The following is a 19,181-nucleotide window of genomic DNA, read 5'->3' on the forward strand; positions in this document are numbered from 1 at the left end:
TTCATTGGCAAACTTCAGACGGGCCTGTACATGTGCTTTCTTGAGCAGGGGGACCTTGCGGGCACTGCAGGATTTCAGTCCTTCACGGCGTAGTGTGTTACCAATTGTTTTCTTGGCGACTATGGTCCCAGCTGCTTTGAGATCATTAACAAGATCCTCCCGTGTAGTTCTGGGCTGATTCCTCACCGTTCTCATGATCATTGAAACTCCACGAGGTGAGATCTTGCATGGAGCCCCAGACCGAGGGAGACTGACAGTTATTTTGTGTTTCTTCCATTTGCGAATCATCGCAACAACTGTTGTGACCTTCTCACCAAGCTGCTTGGTGATGGTCTTGTAGCCCATTCCAGCCTTGTGTAGGTCTACAATCTTGTCCCTGACATCCTTGGACAGCTCTTTGGTCTTGGCCATGGTGGAGAGTTTGGAATATGATTGATTGATTGCTTCTGTGGACAGGTGTCTTTTATACAGGTAACGAGCTGAGATTAGGAGCACTCCCTTTAAGAGAGTGCTCCTAATCTCAGGTCGTTACCTGTATAAAAGACACCTGGGAGCCAGAAATCTTGCTGATTGATAGGGGATCAAATACTTATTTCCCTCATTAACTTGCAAATCAATTTATAACTTTTTTGAAATGCGTTTTTCTGGATTTTTTAGTTGTTATTCTGTCTCTCACTGTTAAAATACACCTACCATTAAAATGATAGACTGATCATTTCTTTGTCAGTGGACAAACGTACAAAATCAGCAAGGGATCAAATACTTTTTTCCCTCACTGTATATATAAATACACACAAGCAACTATTTTGTATTATTTATTATTACGTATGTTTTTAATTGATACATTAATTTGATACTATAACTCCAAAATTAAGTTTTATACAATCACGACAGCTGGCAGTAGTGGCTGCAGGCTACTTAAAAAAGGTTTCAGGTTAAAATTGTATATCGGTTGGTGCAGATGTTAAGGAACAGTAATGTGAACCGGGAGATCTGGGTTCGATTCCCATTGAATAGTTGTTATTTTCCTATGTGTAGATTATTTTTTTTAATTTCCAGGAGTTATCGTAGTAGATTGAACAATTAGAAGGCTTTTGAGTCAGTGCTTCCATATGGAGGGTCAGTCCTTCTGACAAATCTAATTTGTTATTTTTTCACTTAAGCAATAAATTCAGTGCATATGTGGATGCCTTACTATTATTATTATTGTTGTTATTGATTTCTTACATTAAGTTTGGCTGAATTCAAATAATCTTCCACTCTAACTAGATGTCAGTTACTGAATTTTGCTTGCTCTGTCTGATTTGCTACTAGTTCATGTTCCCTGAACCATGTTATTGAAATGCAATTCTAATTAGAATAATCTACTAATTGTTTGTTCTACTCTGATACCGTTTAACTCTAGGAAATGATAAAAAAATAATCTACACATAAGAAAATAACAAGTACTCAATGGAATTTTTTCTGTCGTTAATTCAATACCTGTTCTGTGAGTGTGCTCATTTTCTTTTCTGCAAAATTAATTCATTGTTTGAGCTATAAGGTCAGTAAACCGCCCCTCTGAATGACGTTATAGATATTAAAGATTATGTTGGATCTTAACCAACTGTCAGATCCCTGAGATTTAATATGTTGTAGAAACCAGATCCCCCTGTGCTTGTAAATGCACATTGAAGTAGTTGCAGAAATGTGTAGTAAATCCAGACGTTCAAATATAGTATCATTCCTTCTTTTGAAGTGTGTTCCAAACACAAGCCCTTGAGTTTAAACTCTTAGAGAAAACGCAGCTTGAAAATGACTTTTTGTTTTAAACTCATGAATGCTTTAATCTATCAATAATGTATCAGAATATTTCAGTGCATGTAAACACTTCTCGTGCTTTTCTTTCAAACTCATGCCGTACTTGTGCTTCTGTAATTGTTCTCTGTAGGGATCCGTGAACATGAAATTAAGGTTCTTCCCTGTGCTCTTCCTTCTCAATCGCAGGTCTTCTAAGTTATATATTTGTCTGAATGATGAAACCTCTTCCAATATCCATGAATATGAAGTGAACAGACAGAGTACATTCAGTTTTACTGTGGTAAATGAAATAGTGCATATTGTTGTTTCTCTTCTCTGAAGAAATAGCCACTATAACAACAACAAAAAAGAAAATTTTCAGTTTTCCATTGGTATTCTTCATTAAAATGGAAGATGTTTGTTTGACCCTTTTGTACCATGGACCCCCTTTTTTATTTTTATTAAAGGACAGGCTGAAGTTTAAACTCTTTTTAGGGAAGGTGCCCTTTCTAGGCACGCTTGTACATCTTGTTGACTGGATTAAAAATAACTGCTATTTGGAAGCCACTCGGTTTGAATCCTCAAAGCCTGCTATAGGAGCAGCCTGTCACTGCCCTGCCCTGCAAAACTACATATCAGATTCTGTGCTGTTGGCTTGTGTGATCGACTGTTCTATCCTCTATATGCTGTGCTATATGTTATAGTGTTTTTTATTTATATTATATTCCTCTTGTACTGTTGTTCTTGACTTTACAATGGCGCTGCATCCTATAGTAACCTTTTTTCATTCTCCAAGTCTTGGATGTCTTTTTGCATTGTGCATTCCTCAACAGTTGAGTACAGATGGAAAGTACCCTTTACCCTCCAGAGGACAATTCATGTCAGTAACATCCCAACACGTTTCATACAAAATAAAAAACGTTTAAAAGCAATACAAGAATAATAAATATATTAAAAACTTGGATGGATTGGTTGTATTTTTGGACAGATTGAGCTGGGATATGTTGACGGCCAATACATATCTAGAGAGATTTATTTTCTAGTTGACCCTATAACCATACAAATTAGGAGTTTTACTTATTTCTAATATGATTGTGAAAAGAAACCTATATAATTACACTTAAAAAAAAAAAAAAAAGTTTCATGCCTGGAAATACAGTATCTGCAATGTTGTGGTTCAGAAATTAGATTTACATGAGACAAAATCAGGAAACACTGCGTCTGTTCAGGAGATGAGTGGTGTGTGTGCGTGCAGTACATGCAGGACGTGATACGTGTACATGCCGGTCATTAAGGGAGAACACTGACCACGCCTTTCATCAAGAATTAGTTTCTGCTCGGTTACTGAATTGTCAGTCCTCACACAGTATCACAGCAGAGAGCTACTGTACTGTACACAGAGGAGACTGAATTCCTGCCTGTTTCAGAATGTTCTTACTTCATACAGGAGATGATGTAATTGCATGGAAAATGAAAAGAAACAAGCCCAATACAAAGTTTTTCTTTATTAATGTATATATTTTACACTTCATAATTGAGTGTTCCAATGAAATGATTGATTTGACCGATTTCCGTACAGTTATGACTGTTTTGTATACATATTGTGCTTGCTTTCCCTCAGTACATTACAATGAGAAGACTAGACTTATTATTTTGTGGCAGATGCCCATATCCAGGGGAGTTTTAGTCCGTTCTTATTTCATGAATAACACCATATTATGCAGTGTTATTTTAGCAATTGTATTATTAATTTCATTTTTGTTCTTGAATGCTGTCTTACACTATTTAAAGGTTGGACTTAGTGACCCTTGGGGAAACAAATCCTTTTTCTATTTACACATAATTTATTTTAAGTAATGTTCTTTGTTTAATCTGAAATCTGTGAACCTTTTTTGGTGCCAGTTTAAACCCATTGTGCAGTTTCTTGGGTACAATACAGAAACATTATTGTTTATATAACTATTGTAGTGGGCCCTTATGTATGGATTGTTGTGTACATAAAACACACATGGTTTTAAGATTGCTTACTTTAAAGACTGTTATGAAGTTCACTCTGTCCCAGGGTTAATCGACTATATCAAAAACCGGACTTATGATACCCTTTTGAATACTTGTACCCACTTCATAGAAGTGTAATTATGTAATGTAATTCTATTTTCTTGCATATTGACTTTCAAAAGATCAAGACTGTTTCAAAGGAGACATTAAAGACAAGATTTTGTGTTTAATGTTTTGATGCTGATTACAGTTAAAAGATTAGAGATTGCCTGTAATGAACATTGACTTTGTTTTAGCTGTTATCAAGAATGTTTTCACCTGAAGGTTTTCAGCCTTTTCACTTGACATTTTCAAGCTGTTTATATCTTAGAAGTCATACACTCATGCTGGCTTTGGGATTTCAACATGTGTACTGTGCATTTTACCAAAATAAATCCTGTTACTTCTAGATTATTTGGTTTTATTACCTCAGTGATTTGAAATGGCGAAAGAAAGTAACTTCATTTAGCATGTTCCTGTAGTAGTTACACATTTTCTTAATTTATTTTTAAACTATACATATGACATCATTTATTTCTTAAACTCCAGATGTTGTTTACTGCATCCCAGATATGTGCTGTAAAATATTGTATTGTAGAATTCCAGCAGTACATCAATAATTGGCTTATATAGGGCTTATGTGTGACAGTGATTATAATAATAAAGGTATGCTTTAAACTTCAAAGAAATGTGCCATTCGAGTTGGAAACACTTACAGAATTGGATTTACAAGAAAAAAAAGCCTATCTCTCTCAAAGATAGTCTTATTATCTGGTCTTTTTCTTAGACAGCTTGAATAAAGAGGTATTTGCTGTCAGCTCTCTTCCTTCAGCAAATGTAAGTTTGTACAAAGAAGCAAACAAACATGTGGTTTAATTATTGTTCACTTCACCATTCCTGGTACGGTGAAGTCTGCAAATGATAATACTTTTAGTAACTTAAATCTGTTTCCTTTGGTCAGTTCACTTAGCCTGCAGTACTTTATGTATGTTTTTTTCCAGTCTACAGTAGATAACATCAAGAAAATGTTATTAGCAATTAGCAGGGCATGGCAGACTTAAGTAGGTCAGTGGAGCAAATTCTAGTTTTTGGTGTGTTTAGTAAACCAATGGGCCACATGAGCATGCTTATATTTAAGCATTTTCACTGTATTTGACATGTCCAGAGTGTCCACACAACCTAGTATAGCTGCACCACATACTATAAAGGGCAAATAAAGGAGAATTTAAATGTAATGCAAATACTGCTCAGACTTGGGCACATCGGCTTGACTGGCCTGCGTCTTTTGGCCAGGGCCTGTTGAGAAGAAGCATTTCTTGGGCAGGGATGACAGAGAAGTGATCTTCGTTGGAGCTGTTGTACATAGTCTGAACGCGCTACCTGTATATTGTGCAACAACAAGCAAAAAAGCAATTTGAGAATCTTGAGCTTGCTCTGCAAGACAGTGTTAGAGCCTATAGATCTTTATCATCATGCGGTTTGATTTTGAAGGAAAAGACAGCCTGAAGCGCCTTAATTGCCTAATTGTATGACGTTCACAGCTGTTGACTTTAAGAGCCTGTGTGCTGCTGTTGGGAGAACGGCAATGTCATTGAAATCCAATAAAAGCAGGGGAAGGCCCATCCTTCAGGCAGCTTGGACAGGAAAGCGGCTAAAACAGGCCTCTTGCACCACTAAAAAAAAAATAAACCAGAAAAGCAAATTTGCTCAGTGCAAATGTTATAAATAGATAAAAACCCTTCAGCCAGTTTTCAGGGGAGTCTAGCGGAGGTGTTGCCGGGCAACCCCATTAATTGCAGTCTGAACCAGAACGAGTTCAGACTGAGGGCGGCACATTAAGATCTTGTCTGCTGCAATCCCTTCTGTTTACAAGGCCTTACAGATGAATTAACTGTCCTCCGTATCACTGTGTCATAAAGGATTGGTGGTATGAGATGTTGTATTGCATTTTACAGTGAAATAGTTGAGATGTGTTGCTCAGGGAATACATTTTGGGTATTGCCATAGCTACTGTACCATCCAATACTAAAGCCTGTATCAAGATGAAAAAAAAAAAAAAGAGCAGTCCACACCTAATCTAGTACGACACAAAAAGCATTGTGATCACAGGTGCATTTAAAAATAAAAGTCTAAACTAGATACAAAGTAATTTTAAATTGATTCACAGCAAGGTGCATTCTTATTGTTTGTCTGTGGCCCAAATGTTAGGTTAGACATGACGTGTAGGGATGACATTTAAAAGGGTGGCTGTATACCAGGTGTAAACTGTCACATTCCAGTCTGGTCCTTTTTCATACAGCTTTCTGACATTTTACCATATTATGTAATGGGTAACCTGAGGTGTATTTTCATTTAATATATAGAGGATTGCTTTCCTTTCCTGTCATTTTCTTAAAGCACTCTTCACACCTCTAAATTAAAAAAATTTCAGGTGTTTCTTTGGATCTATTATTATAAGGTGATATTTCCCCATGACACTTAATACTGGCCTGAAATGATAATTTGGAAGCAAGTGAGCCGTCTTCTCCTGTTGCAAACAAAGTAATTACAGCAAGTATAATGTGACTGTCAGGATGTTGTGTAATTTGGTCATGCATACATTTCTGTTTGGAAACTTTGGTACATGTGCTTCTGTGTAGTAAATAAGCATTTTTTTTTTAAATTGTTTAAGAACTAATGTATAGAAAATATAATGTATAATTGAAAGTATACATATTTTAATTGCACATAATGGAGAGAAGAAGAAAACATTGTATCTATGTGTTTTTCAGGGAAGCTGACCTTAAAGATTCCATGGAAGAACCTGTACAGTGAAGCTGTAGTTGCAACCTTGGATGGCCTCTATCTCCTTGTTGTCCCTGGAACAAGTAAGTGCTTTCTGAACACATGGTTTCAATTCTACTTTCCTCTGGAAAGGGTCATCATCTTGGTCTATTAGGGAGACAGGCAATGAAAGGGCTGAAACTTTACTGCTCCATTAGAAAAAAATGTTTGTAACATTTAATTTTGCTTTTGGGTACAGAAATGATAGAGGTAAACATTTTCATTTGTATTTCGTATTACTGAAATAAGATAAACTGTAAATTGTACCAAAAATGCATGAGGACAAAAATAAATAAATATTGTGGTCTCTGTCTGCCAACAATTTATTTTGGAGCTGAGATTTAGTTTGTTGTGCATCTTATAGACCCCAATACAGGGATTTTGTTATCTTAAAATGTATTTTTTTTATTACATGTTTTACTGCTGCTGGAACACAGTTCTACCAACATTTACAAAAATAAATGCAGACAAGATACAGTAATACTATTTGTGTGTTTCAGCTGTGTCTGGTTTATGTACATCCCCAGGTGATGGTAAGAATTGTGTGGTGAGGTGGTGGATCGATATCAGATCTAATCATGGTTACCTGGGTAATAACATCAAAATAAAACTAAAGGAAATACTGTGAAGAGTACAACTTTTATGTTCAAGATTTTAGTTTCCTTTAGGTTTATTTATCTTCTTGATTAAAAAAATTGTAGTTTGGTAGTTCCTGACTGTCTTTTCCAGTTCTTTGGGAGCTTGGAACACAAGATTGTGTCTCATCAGGAATGTAATTGTCTTAATAAAACTTAATAAAAAAAGATCCAAAGGCTCCACCTATAAATAGAGTTGAAATGTAACTTTAACTCTAGAAAGATTTATTGTACAGATAAATCAGAAGCTGATGCGGGTAAATGTTCATTTTCTATTGCCTGAAATAACTATTTGTGGCTCCAAAATAAAAGGGGGAAATAATTGGGTATACCATATTGATTTCTCAAGATAAACATGGCTTATGAGACATACTCTTACAACTTCTGTGTCTTCATATTCTGGTAAGGTTTCGTGAGTTCTAACACTGTAGATTATCTCTCGGCTACTAGTGACAGACGTCTCATTATTGAATTACTAAGTGTGTGGAAAGTATTTATGGTCTGAAGAGGTTTATTTCCAAAAACTCAAAGCAGAACTTGTGGGTTGTATTTATTTTATTTATCTAAACAGAGGAAATGAACATTGCAATCAACCCAAACAAAGTCTAGCCCAGTTAAAACTGTCCTTTTGACTGGTGAAGCTCTGTAGTTTCATGAACATTCATGCACTCAGGGTCCAGCTGGTTTGTGTTTTGTTTCTATTAAGATTCAGGAATATTTTTATGCAGTTCATCACAGTTCAGCTTCTTTGAATACAGCAGACAGGGAACAAAATCAGCATTTCAGACTTACAAACAGATGTGTTATCTGTGGCAATTCAATTGGAGGAAGAAATTCTGAGAGCAAAGAACTATGATAACTGAATGCTCCTGGCTGACCGCAAACATGTCTGCCACTTAGTTGTGTTAATTGACTGAAATCACAGTGGTCTGAAGCTGTGAACACTTGGTTTTCTTAAAGACCTTAGAAGTAGTCTGTATCACAATAGTGGGTGATTCCATTTCAACTCAGCCAGGGCTTCCTACCTCATTATTTTGTTTTAGCTTATTTGTTTGGATTTGTGTACTGGAAGATACAAGTCAGGTCAGGTATGAAATCAAGCCATATATTTCAAGATGAGTGGCTGCTGAGATACAAGCCCATTGCAGAGTGTGGAGAATAGTTAATTTGTGAGTGAGTTTAAGGACCTAGAATGATATTTAGCATGTCTGGAGCCCTAGTAGTGCCTTGATATTGAAAGCTTGAGATAGGTAGAGTTGGTTGAATTGACAGGGCAAGACCCCAGTGTAGTAGAAATTGTATTAAAATTGAAAGACAGATTTTCATTTTGATTAGGAATGGATTTTTTTTTTAAGTTCCCAGCAAAGACCTTTGAGAGTTCTCCTTTGTTTCTAAATATACAATTGGCACACGTGTGATAAAAACTGCTGATAATCTGCACAGTTGACTGCGGCTGCCAGTCTGACCACACACAGCAAGTGTACAAGAGCAGAACCTTGTTTACCCGGAAAAGTAAAGATGCAGTATAATTACAGACTACATTGAATAATTGCACCTGTTCATTGACCCTGACTTTCAAGCATCAATTTCTGAACATTTTGTTTCCAAAGTCTTTTAGTATCTGACATATGGTGATATTGTGATTTCTGCCACCATAAAACAGAGCATGCTGCAAAAACAAAGCAAAAAAAAACTTGAAAATTAAAATAAAAATGAGCAGATGGGTTTCTGTAGCTGAAAACTGAATTTAGTTGATCGTTCTTCATCCTTATGGTTTCATTTTCTTTCCAGTGTACTTGCTCTGGTTGGCTCCCATTCCCTTCTCTGCCCTTACCTACTCTCATTGTCTCCCGTTCACACATTTCCTGTGCAAGGTTGCCTTTCTGCGTGCTCAGCAGATACGTGACTTAATTGAAGCTGGAGAAGGGAGGATGTTTACTGCCTTTGAGAGCTCTGTGGCTCATAAAGAAAACCTTTGATATCCATGACCTACTGTGTTTAGCTGTAAACGTCTGCTTTTAACAGTAAGTAAGTGCTGCATGTGAGGCTTTATATATGTGCAGTCTGGTTGAAAATTAACATGGTCTCTTATTATACTGTGTGTAGAGATGTGGTGCAAATAAAATAAAACTAAGAATGATGAACACTGATTGGGGAAAGACCAGTGTGGATGGCATTAAAATATAAAAATATGGAAAATACCAAATTACAAAACAAAGCATTTGAATATGATTGAGGTTGATTTAATTAGTAAAGTCAAGGTAGGAATGGTCTTGCATTTGCATTTTTAATAAGGTTGCGTTGAAATAATTAATGTTATTGTCAAATAAGTATATAATCATATAATTAAACCATAGAAATTAATTAATGGTTAGTCATTTTGTATTAGCTAATATGGTATTTGTTCATACTGTACTTTTTAATATCTGGCCTGCAGAGACTTCCATTAAATCTTAATGTGTTCTATATTTAATCTCACTGAGTTGTAAACAGTGTTGGGGTCGTTACTGATGAAACGTAATGTGTTAGTCGTTATTTGTTTCTTGAGGAAAAAAGTAATAATATTAGTATTACATATTAGTTAATTCAAAATGTAGCGTGTTATATTACCCGCTACATTGCTTCCTTTTGCCTATTCTGGTAAAGCGTGTTTTAAATGTGTGCCAAACAAATAAACTTAAGCCGTGGGTTACCTTAGTTCTCGGGTCAGTAGTGTAGAAAACTGTGAATGAATCCGGCTGGATGATATTATTTTATTTTCACACGTTTTATTAATCGGCAAAGTCATTAAAGGCTCAGCAATAATAGAAAACGAATTAATATGCTGGTAGTATGCTATAAACTGCATAACAATTAAAACCAACTAAATACAAATCAAGTGGAAGCTCAATAGAGATTGCTGTGCACTCGACAAAAATCAAAAGTTTTATGGTCACAGTTGCCTGTATTAAACTACACGAACCTTGAACAAAATTTTTTGAATCCCGCCTTACTGTCTGTTAATGAATTAGACTTGGGCCCCCCCAAAAGGGGTCAAAACAACAGGTTGGGGCGGTCGAAACATTTATATATCGTTCTTACCTGTAATCGTAAATATTACAAGATATTTACCATATTCATGCCTGGAAGAATCTTGTAATACGATTTCAGACACCCCTGAAGTGGACCATACCATTTCTTAACCTTGACCTTAGTTGAACGTCTCATCTGCCTGCCTCGATCCCAACTTTGCAGTGGCCTTTTTTAATGAACCCCCCCCCCTACTACAACAGGTAAACCGGAACTATGTGAAGAAGCCGATTGGCCACATCCAAAGACTGACAAGTGTCTTCTGCAAGTGATTGGCTGCATAACAAATGATTGACACTTACTCCAGCGACCAATGCCAGCGTTTCGAATCGTGTGTGGGTGTAGTTTGCTGGAAAAGGAGTGGGGCTGTATTTGGAACCACATTCTACCCACACTATATGTAGTACATACCAACATATCAGTAATATTTAATGTTGGTATGTAGTATGTGTAGTATGGGTAGCATGTGGTTTCAAATATAACTTGGGATTCATAATAACACCCACCTTACAGTTCAGCTCTGTGCGCCTGATGACAGCAACACGTACACAAGCACGCATGTGCGCAAGGCATGGGGTTCTTTTCTCAATACCCGGAAACTATTCTTTTAATTACCAAACAGCCCAGTGGTGCCGCTGCATAAAAATGTTGTGCGGACTGTTTTTGTGTTTTAGATATGGCACACATGATTAAATAAGTCTTGTGGAATATATTGCTACTTGCTTCTGATTTAAACACCACGTAATTTAGATGAATGTAGTGAGAAACCTCTCATTTGCTTTATACGGAAAGTAACTGCAATGTTATTACATAAAGACAAGTCATTATTACAGTAGCGCGTTATGTTACTAATGTTTTACCCCCAAATCTTTTTGTAAATTAATGAGTGAGTAAATCAATGAGTAAATAATTAATATTAGTTTTTCTGGTGCCAGTAATATTGTAGTGTGGAAATTGAGACAATGCTGCTGCAGAGCGTACAGATGAGTGGGAGTGGGAGATGAATGAGATGAATGAGATGTAAACCCTGTCCGTGTCAGTGTGACCCTGCTCACTGCAGTGTGGCGTAATTCCCACATCCATGTTATTGAGTAGAACAGAGTGCAAGCCATGTGCTGGTGTCATTGACAACATAGCTCTTTAATGCAGGATCATCTTCACCTCCACCTCCCCTTTATAACGAAAGGGATCTGGTTGAAATAATTGCATTCAAATTCCACTTCTTCACCTCCTGGCACTCAGTAAGCATTGATGCATTTATTGCAAGGGCTAAGGTGTTGCCAAGTAAGAATAAAAGCATAATAAATACGTCTCCATTGTTGTGGCTGTGTCCTGCATCTCAATCAGAAACATTAGCAATTAGCAGGGCACATGCACAGCCTTCCTGCCTGGTGACTAATGCTTTCCCAACGAGTTTTATTTCCATGCTGATTAACTATTGCCGGAGTTATTGAGGTAGGCCACAGTGTTTGCAGTTTTTTTTTTTTTGCAGACCAATAGGGAAACCCACACACTTTAAACAACAGCACTGCAGCAGGTTTTCTGTCTCCATTGTTGAGGCTGTTATACATTTTAAATGTTTTCCAATACCAGATGAGAGTGTGTTCATTGTTTCTGAAAGAGAAAACAAACAAGTAATTTGATAGGCCTGCCGTTAAAAGGGCAGTCCCTCTGTTTGAGAGAAGGGTGGCTTTGGTTTTGTTCATAACAATATAATATGGGGAAACAAATTAATTGAAAAACACAAACTATACTAGACTGTAACTTTAAGATTCTACTGAAAATATTTTATTTATATATGCATTAAATATATGAAACTCACCACTCTATTCCTTATTTTATTAATATTAGGATTATGTGTTGTTTCTTTGCTCGATCATGTTCTGGAGCTCAGAACTGATAAAGTGTACTAATGGTGTCTCATTCAGTTGTTTCTAGTCTGAATGGAGATTCTGTGTGATATTCATGCTCAAAATGCCTTCCCATGAAGCAACTCTGTCTCTTGCTGTATGCACTATGGAGTCGGGGTTAAAATGGCGTAGCACTGCAGGGAATGATGTCGCATTGACTATTCATATAGGATGGTAGACATTTTTTGATTAACTTGATTATTATTCACAAAATCTGACGTGTTTCTGCATAAATCTTAAGGTCGATATCAAGCTTGCAAGACATCTGGTCTTTGTGACAGCGTGTGCAAAGCTTCAGCTTTTAAGTGTTGGTTCTATGGAGATTTGACAAAGAAGCCTTTATTTCCCATAAGTTGCCTGGGAGCACAGGTGTCCCTCGGTATTTTTGGCCCGAAACAGTGATACATAATTAATTTGAATGTGCTAATATTGTTAGCTGCTCAAATCTTGCTAATTGAATGCTATCTGAATTAGTCCCCCCTTAATTTGTATATTTCAAAGCGAGCTCCAGCCACTACAGTAGTCTGAGATTATCAAAGCTTGGTCTCAGACCATTAGCATTTATAGTGCCCTTTTCACAAACGCACAAACCGACTGAGGAATCCTGTTAAGTTGTCTTTGCTGTCAGATGTACTGAAGAACCAGGCTCAAGTACTCTACTTTTTAAAATGGCAGTTTCACATTAAAAGGATGGAACGTTCTAGAATAATCTATTCGTCAGGAGACAAAAAAAACACAATTTGATGAAATGTATCCCTTTAATTCATTACAGTAATTTTAATTTTCTGTCATTTATATGAACGATTACAACTTCTAATGACATCCATTTCCAAAAAGGAAGCTCAAACATGACCATTTGCTTCCTGCTTGCTCAGTAAAGTACTTTTTCTCTTGCTATCACTTGTTTTTAAAAAACAAATTTGTCATGCCTAATTTAAAATAGCTGACTTGACCAAAAAAAATGTGTTTTTCAAGACTAGTACAGGAAAGGATTACTGATTCTGTAGTTTCAAGGTTCCCTGTTCAAATACTGCTCCAGGATACATGTTTAGTTCTTCTGTGTGGTAAAAGGGAAGGGGTTGTATTTGTACGCAATATGTGACACTATTTTTACACTATTTTAGGCCTGCTGCAAAAATAAACGTTTCTTGTATGTCTATGTATATATGTGTATAGGTATAAAAGGTAGGTTGACTTGGCTCATTAATTCATTGTAGATGTGCTTCTACAATGTGTGTGGTAGATTTCAATTCAGTATTCAGTGGAAAGCAAGCAATATTTGTATGGTTATTTTTGTATTAATTTTCTTACAGCAATTAAATATGATGCAGCAAAGGAGGAGAAATACATGCAAGAGGCCAAGCAGAAGGAGTTGCTGCGGATTGAAGAAGCCTTGCGTATCGCAGCACAGAGAGGTATTCTTCCATGTTTAAAACAATGTTGGCAGGAAGGTGGTGGTCTGCAACATACTGATCTTTCTCTCTTTTAGCCAGTCCATCTCACATCTCAATTTTAATCTATGATCCTGGCTTGATTGGCTTCTGCTTTTATATTGTTATCTATAGTAAACACTTAATTGTTTGAAGTTGAAGATAAATCATCCTAGAACAAGTCAAGGAGGCATAACAAAAAAAAAAGGATACAAAATAGGTGCTGCTTTCCTTTGTGTGAGGTAAGGTGTCATCTGTAGAATATCCTAGAAACACAGACATGCCAAATTTAGTGGATGAATGACCAACTCAGAAAGCTTCTAGTAGGCCTCTGTTAGTACAGTCTGCCAGGGTTATTCTGTGTGTCCCTCCTCCTCAGACGTTCACTGTTACGTTCTGCTCAAATCTGATTTGCAGTTGATCTTCACCTTGGATATGGTTGTCACAATGGTAATGACTCTTCCTGGGCAGTAGATGAAGCCTTCTGTAACAGCACTAAACTAAATATGAGGTCACCACAACTCACTCACCAGCCAAATTGATTGAAACTAGCATGGCATTTTTTTCCACTCATATCACACCCATCTACTCCCGTTAGCCACGTACCAAATCCTTCTTCCGTCCTCACGTTCGTCATGCAGTGTCTGTGGATGAGGTTACACAAGATGGATATTTCAACAGCAGTGCTGCCATTTAGACACCGTTGTACTGATACAACAGGCAAGATTAGGAAAAGAAAAATGCAATGTGTCACTCATTAGAAACTGTGTGCTCTACTGCTTTCTCCAAGCAAGCAGTGATCTGGCAAAAATGCTGTCATGTTCTAATCCCAATGTTTGTACATGATTTAATTTGTTTCCCCATCTAATTATTTTGCTATTAAAATATCAGTGGAGTGGAGTAATCAGCCTTTGTTAACAAACACCCCCCAAAACGAAGTAAAAGTAAAAACACATGAGGGTGTAAGCATGCATGGTTTTGTATCTATAGCTCCTCATTAGTTTCTGCTGTCTCAAAAAAGTAATACTTTACAGTATATGAATTTTAAATGTGGTTAAATTACAGTTCCCTAGTTCTGTTTCCTAAACAGAAATATTTTTGATAGCTGTGCCTTAAGTGATCTAGCTTTTAACTGGTTTAAGATTTTTTGAAATAACAAGGTCTAAAAGTATATTCGGTGGTTACTCTGCAACCTTAATGTTTTTAAATTATCCTATAGAAGAGACAGGTATTAACAATACAGTCATAGTCCGACACAAAATCCTTGGCAGGGAGCTCTTCTGTATAAATAATAATAATAATAATAATACAAATGAACGTGGAGTACATTATTTATTACTTATACAGGGCTCCATAGAGTTTACACCAGACATTTTAAGCATTTCAAAAGTGCAAGTAATACAATCAATACAAAATACAATAAGCATACATCCTAAAACAATGAGGTAACAATGAGTACATGTTGTGCCTTATAGTTCATGTGCTCATGGTTATAATCTGTGCCTTATCAAAGTTAACTGTGATCAGGATTCCCTATGGTGCACTTGGTCTAAAAATGTCAGCTTTCAGTTAGATTTAGCTAACGATTATCATCACTTGTTACTCTAATTACATATAGTAATAACATGTTACTGTACTACTGCCTAAGTTTGGTTGCAACCACAAACACAGCTAAGGAACACAACAAATTAACAGATAAGCAAGCTGGATGTAGAATTTGCAACTCAATACCTGCCATTGCATGTGAATAATTACGATTCCTTTGCTTGTTTTTCTATAACAAGAACTAACAAATATTAATGATAATAGTGTGAGTGAGGCGGTCAGTTGAATGTGCTTCTATACTTCAGTCTAAAGCTGTCTTTGAAGTACTCATTTAAACATAAAGGCAAGGATTGTTATTCAGACCAAAGCCATCTGGACATGTTTACCATTACGATCAGCCAACGTGTGAAGAACAAAAAAGAAAGAAAATGACACCAGTTGTTCAACTTGCAAAAAACAGGGGTATTAATAGACTATAATTTATAATTGTACTGACAGCTTAAGCAGGTAATGAAACGATAAAGGTTGTTTGCTTTTCATCCATGTTATCAATTTACCAAACGTTTCCTAATGCAAATTAGTTATAATGATTTTAATTGTGCTTCTTGCTTTTGTCTTATGCACCGTAAGGCTCCAGCTTACAAATAAATATTGAATCCAAAATGTAGTTTGGCACATAATATTTTATCTTTGGTATCTTGTAACAAATCAATAGAGATTCACAGAAATCCTGATTTCTGAAAATCATTAGAGGACCCTCCTCCCACCCGCACTTGTTAATTGTTGTCCTATGGTTTTCATCAAATGTTAGGCTTATTGTCCACTGATTGGTACATGGAGTTCCCAATACTAATATCATTGTCCTGTTTGGTGGTTGTATACAAGTTTACCATACACTGGCCTACAGGAAACCATTGCTTTTGATTGTAGAAAAATAAGTCTATATAAACAAATGGCACGTCTGTTTATTCACGTAAACCATACAGCATGTCTTCCTGTGCTTTCATGAATTAACAGAGCATCAGACTGGAATTTCCCTTGTTGTTTTGATCCGACATGTAATTTAGAATTCATGGAAAGGATCTGACTGGTGTTTAGCCTGTTATAATAAATAACACAATCCTTTTGCAATTTAGAGGACAGAATGTTTGACGTGGCATTGTGAAAACACTGCAGGTGATTCATTTTTAAACATTGTTGCAATTCCAGTTGTTTGGCTTATTGTGAGGAATTAAACACTAACCAGTTATTATCAGTATGCTAGTTTCATCAGTATTTTCTTTAAATGTCCCTAGCTTATTGTTTCAGGTATTGTTACCTGCAGAATTGAGTGGAAAATATATATTTACAACAAGGATATTTGGGTCATAGGTCAATTTTCTGTGAAACATTTTATTATTCAGTCCGGTTAATGTTAATTATTCACATATGATGGCTGTCTGCATTACATGATATGGTTAAGGCAATCTTCCTCAATCTTTGGAATCTAAATTGGACTAGGAAAGAGACTGAAGCATGAATCCTCTGCACCCCAAACACACACATACCCAACGCATGCTGAAGCAGGCACACACATGCATATGCATACAAACACAGAGAAAGAAAGTAAGTTCATGGCTTGGGTTACATACACTAGAAGTCAAGTCAACTGAAGCTAGAATAATTGAGAAGGAAGTGTGGATCAATTGCTGTCTAAAGAGCTGTTGTTTGCAATTGTGTGTGTGTGTGTGTGTGTGTGTGTATGTATGTGTGTATGCATACATATATATATATATATATATATATATATATATATATATATATATATATATATATATATATATATATATATATATAAACAAAAGCTTCACGTGGGACAGAAAAATGTGTCCTTGAAAACCAGACTCCATGCTGTTTTCTAAAAATGATTTTTCCTCCATATCTGAAGTGGTTCCCAGCACACCAAAATTTTAATGTATACTCTCAAAGAAAGGAAAATAGATTTATTATAAGGTTAAAGAAACAACTACATTCAACACCTTCATTATATGTTCTGGGCATGTCATGGCATTTACATCCAATCACTTTGCAAAAGAAAGCTTAATTTACTGTTACTGTAATATATAATACACACACACACACACACACACGCATATATATATATATATATATATATATATATATATATATATATATATATATAATCATCATCATCATCATCATCATCATCATCATCATCATCAGCCTATATCGATCCACAGCTGGAGGAAGGCCTCCCCAAGTTGTTTCCACTTATTTTGGTCTATAGCTTCTCTTTTCCATAGGGAAATGATCCATTCAAGAAAACACAAGATTGAGCCCAGAGCTTAATTTATATTATTATGTATATCTTTATTTATATTTATTATATAGAATGCTCATTGTGTTAGAAACTCAAGATATAATTTTATATTAAAATGTAAGCAAGATAATTTATTGTTTAGAGTAAGCACATGTGTACAATAAGTATACAACTTTGACAACATTGAAAAGTGTTATGACATAAGTTCATCAAAGCTTTATAAATGATTGCAGTTTTGTGAATGCATGGAAAGTACTCTGAAACGGTTAATATATGAGTATGATGTTTTGCTATTTGCCTTTTGCAAACGTTGGATGAAGGCTCTCAGTCAGGGGACTTCTTATTCAATCTGGAGAACTATGTGTACAAGGAGCCAACGCCGGGTAGGTACAGAGGGTATCACTGCAGACTGGATTGTCTCTCAGCCAGTCCCTTTCATACTGAAAATACCACGGCACAGGAATGCTGGGAAACATAACTTTTTATTATTGTAATGGATTGGAAGCAGATCAATGACTGCATGCTGACATGCATTTAACCAAAAACTAATACTAATTAATTGCTTAAAGTCTGGTAGTATTTCCTTAGTTACAACTACATTGCAATGCCTACCCTTTTGTGACTAAGAAGACAAATGTGTACATATGCATTTCTTATTGCTTTTTAAAAACATACTGACTGTACAGTACAGCTAGGCATAACATATACTTCAGTGTTTAAATGCACATACAGTAGGTTAAGAAACATACCAGAAATGCAATATTGAGGAAACATGTGAATGAACTGGGTAATTTATGTTTTTCTTTATTTAAATGTTGCTTGTACAGTTTAGCTTTCAAAGCAGCAACATTATAATTAAACTGATTCCTGCTGTCGAAACACAGTAAAATGAGCAGTGACTCAATTAAAGACAGTTGCTGCACTTTCTAATCATTAAAGAACATTTCCTCTTTCAAATTAGCAGTTTAATTAAAAGTGCCTTTTTTCTATCTCATATTATGTTGAAGAAAAAAGTGGGAGTAATGCAGTTCTTCACCAAATTGCGGTGCAAGTCTATTTTTAATATCAGCCACCTGGTTTGCGCGCCTGTTACTTGCTGCTTTCCTTGATGAATATTACCATGGAATATTTGTTTTGTGGTTTAATTGTTTTGCAAAGCTCACCAGTACTAACACTTTGTTTTCTTTTTACTGCTTGCATTAAGTAATAAAAGGACGTAAGCATAAAAAGCATAAAAAAAACATTAAGAAATCTAAGCGGCATGAGCAAAAACAAGGTATGTATGTGCAGTGATATCGTGTAATTTGTGTTGTAGCATCTGCAGGGGAGACTTGTAGTGCACGCTAGGAAAGTGTACTGTAGCAAATTTGTATAGAATATCTGATCGAATAAAGCACATGGACTGAAAAGGAGAGTTTAAATGGTGGATTTGCTGCACAGCTCATTGTATTTGTTGTATGTCATTTAGTGTAGTCTTTGTTGCTTTGGTATGTTTTTCTGCATTTCACAAGACTATCGTTCCATTGCCTCTAATTCATTCTTTTAAGGAGAGGTTTTTAAAAGTGGCATAATCTTCGGGTGTGGATACTAATTTTGAAATTCAGTTTCTGGAGTGGCAGCTCCTTAATTATAT

The 19,181-nt window shown here is 36.0% G+C and overlaps 1 protein-coding gene across 5 annotated transcripts in view; it reads left to right on the plus strand.

Annotated features, from left to right (window-relative positions):
* Positions 1 to 19,181, plus strand: part of vps13c (vacuolar protein sorting 13 homolog C) — a 97,270-nt gene that overhangs the window by 9,905 nt on the left and 68,184 nt on the right. For 3 of the 5 annotated variants that reach the window (XM_066701863.1, XM_066701859.1, XM_066701862.1), the window contains exons 4-6: positions 6,588 to 6,683; positions 7,140 to 7,172; positions 13,567 to 13,668. In XM_066701863.1, coding sequence (XP_066557960.1) covers positions 6,588 to 6,683; positions 7,140 to 7,172; positions 13,567 to 13,668 — 231 coding nt within the window. The remainder of the gene's footprint in view (positions 1 to 6,587; positions 6,684 to 7,139; positions 7,173 to 13,566; positions 13,669 to 19,181) is intronic. The other 2 variants (XM_066701861.1, XM_066701864.1) reach the window with 1 other exon arrangement.

The sequence above is a fragment of the Amia ocellicauda genome, chromosome 4 (genome assembly GCF_036373705.1).
Source record: "Amia ocellicauda isolate fAmiCal2 chromosome 4, fAmiCal2.hap1, whole genome shotgun sequence".
In the NCBI taxonomy this organism is placed as follows: Eukaryota; Metazoa; Chordata; class Actinopteri; order Amiiformes; family Amiidae; genus Amia; species Amia ocellicauda.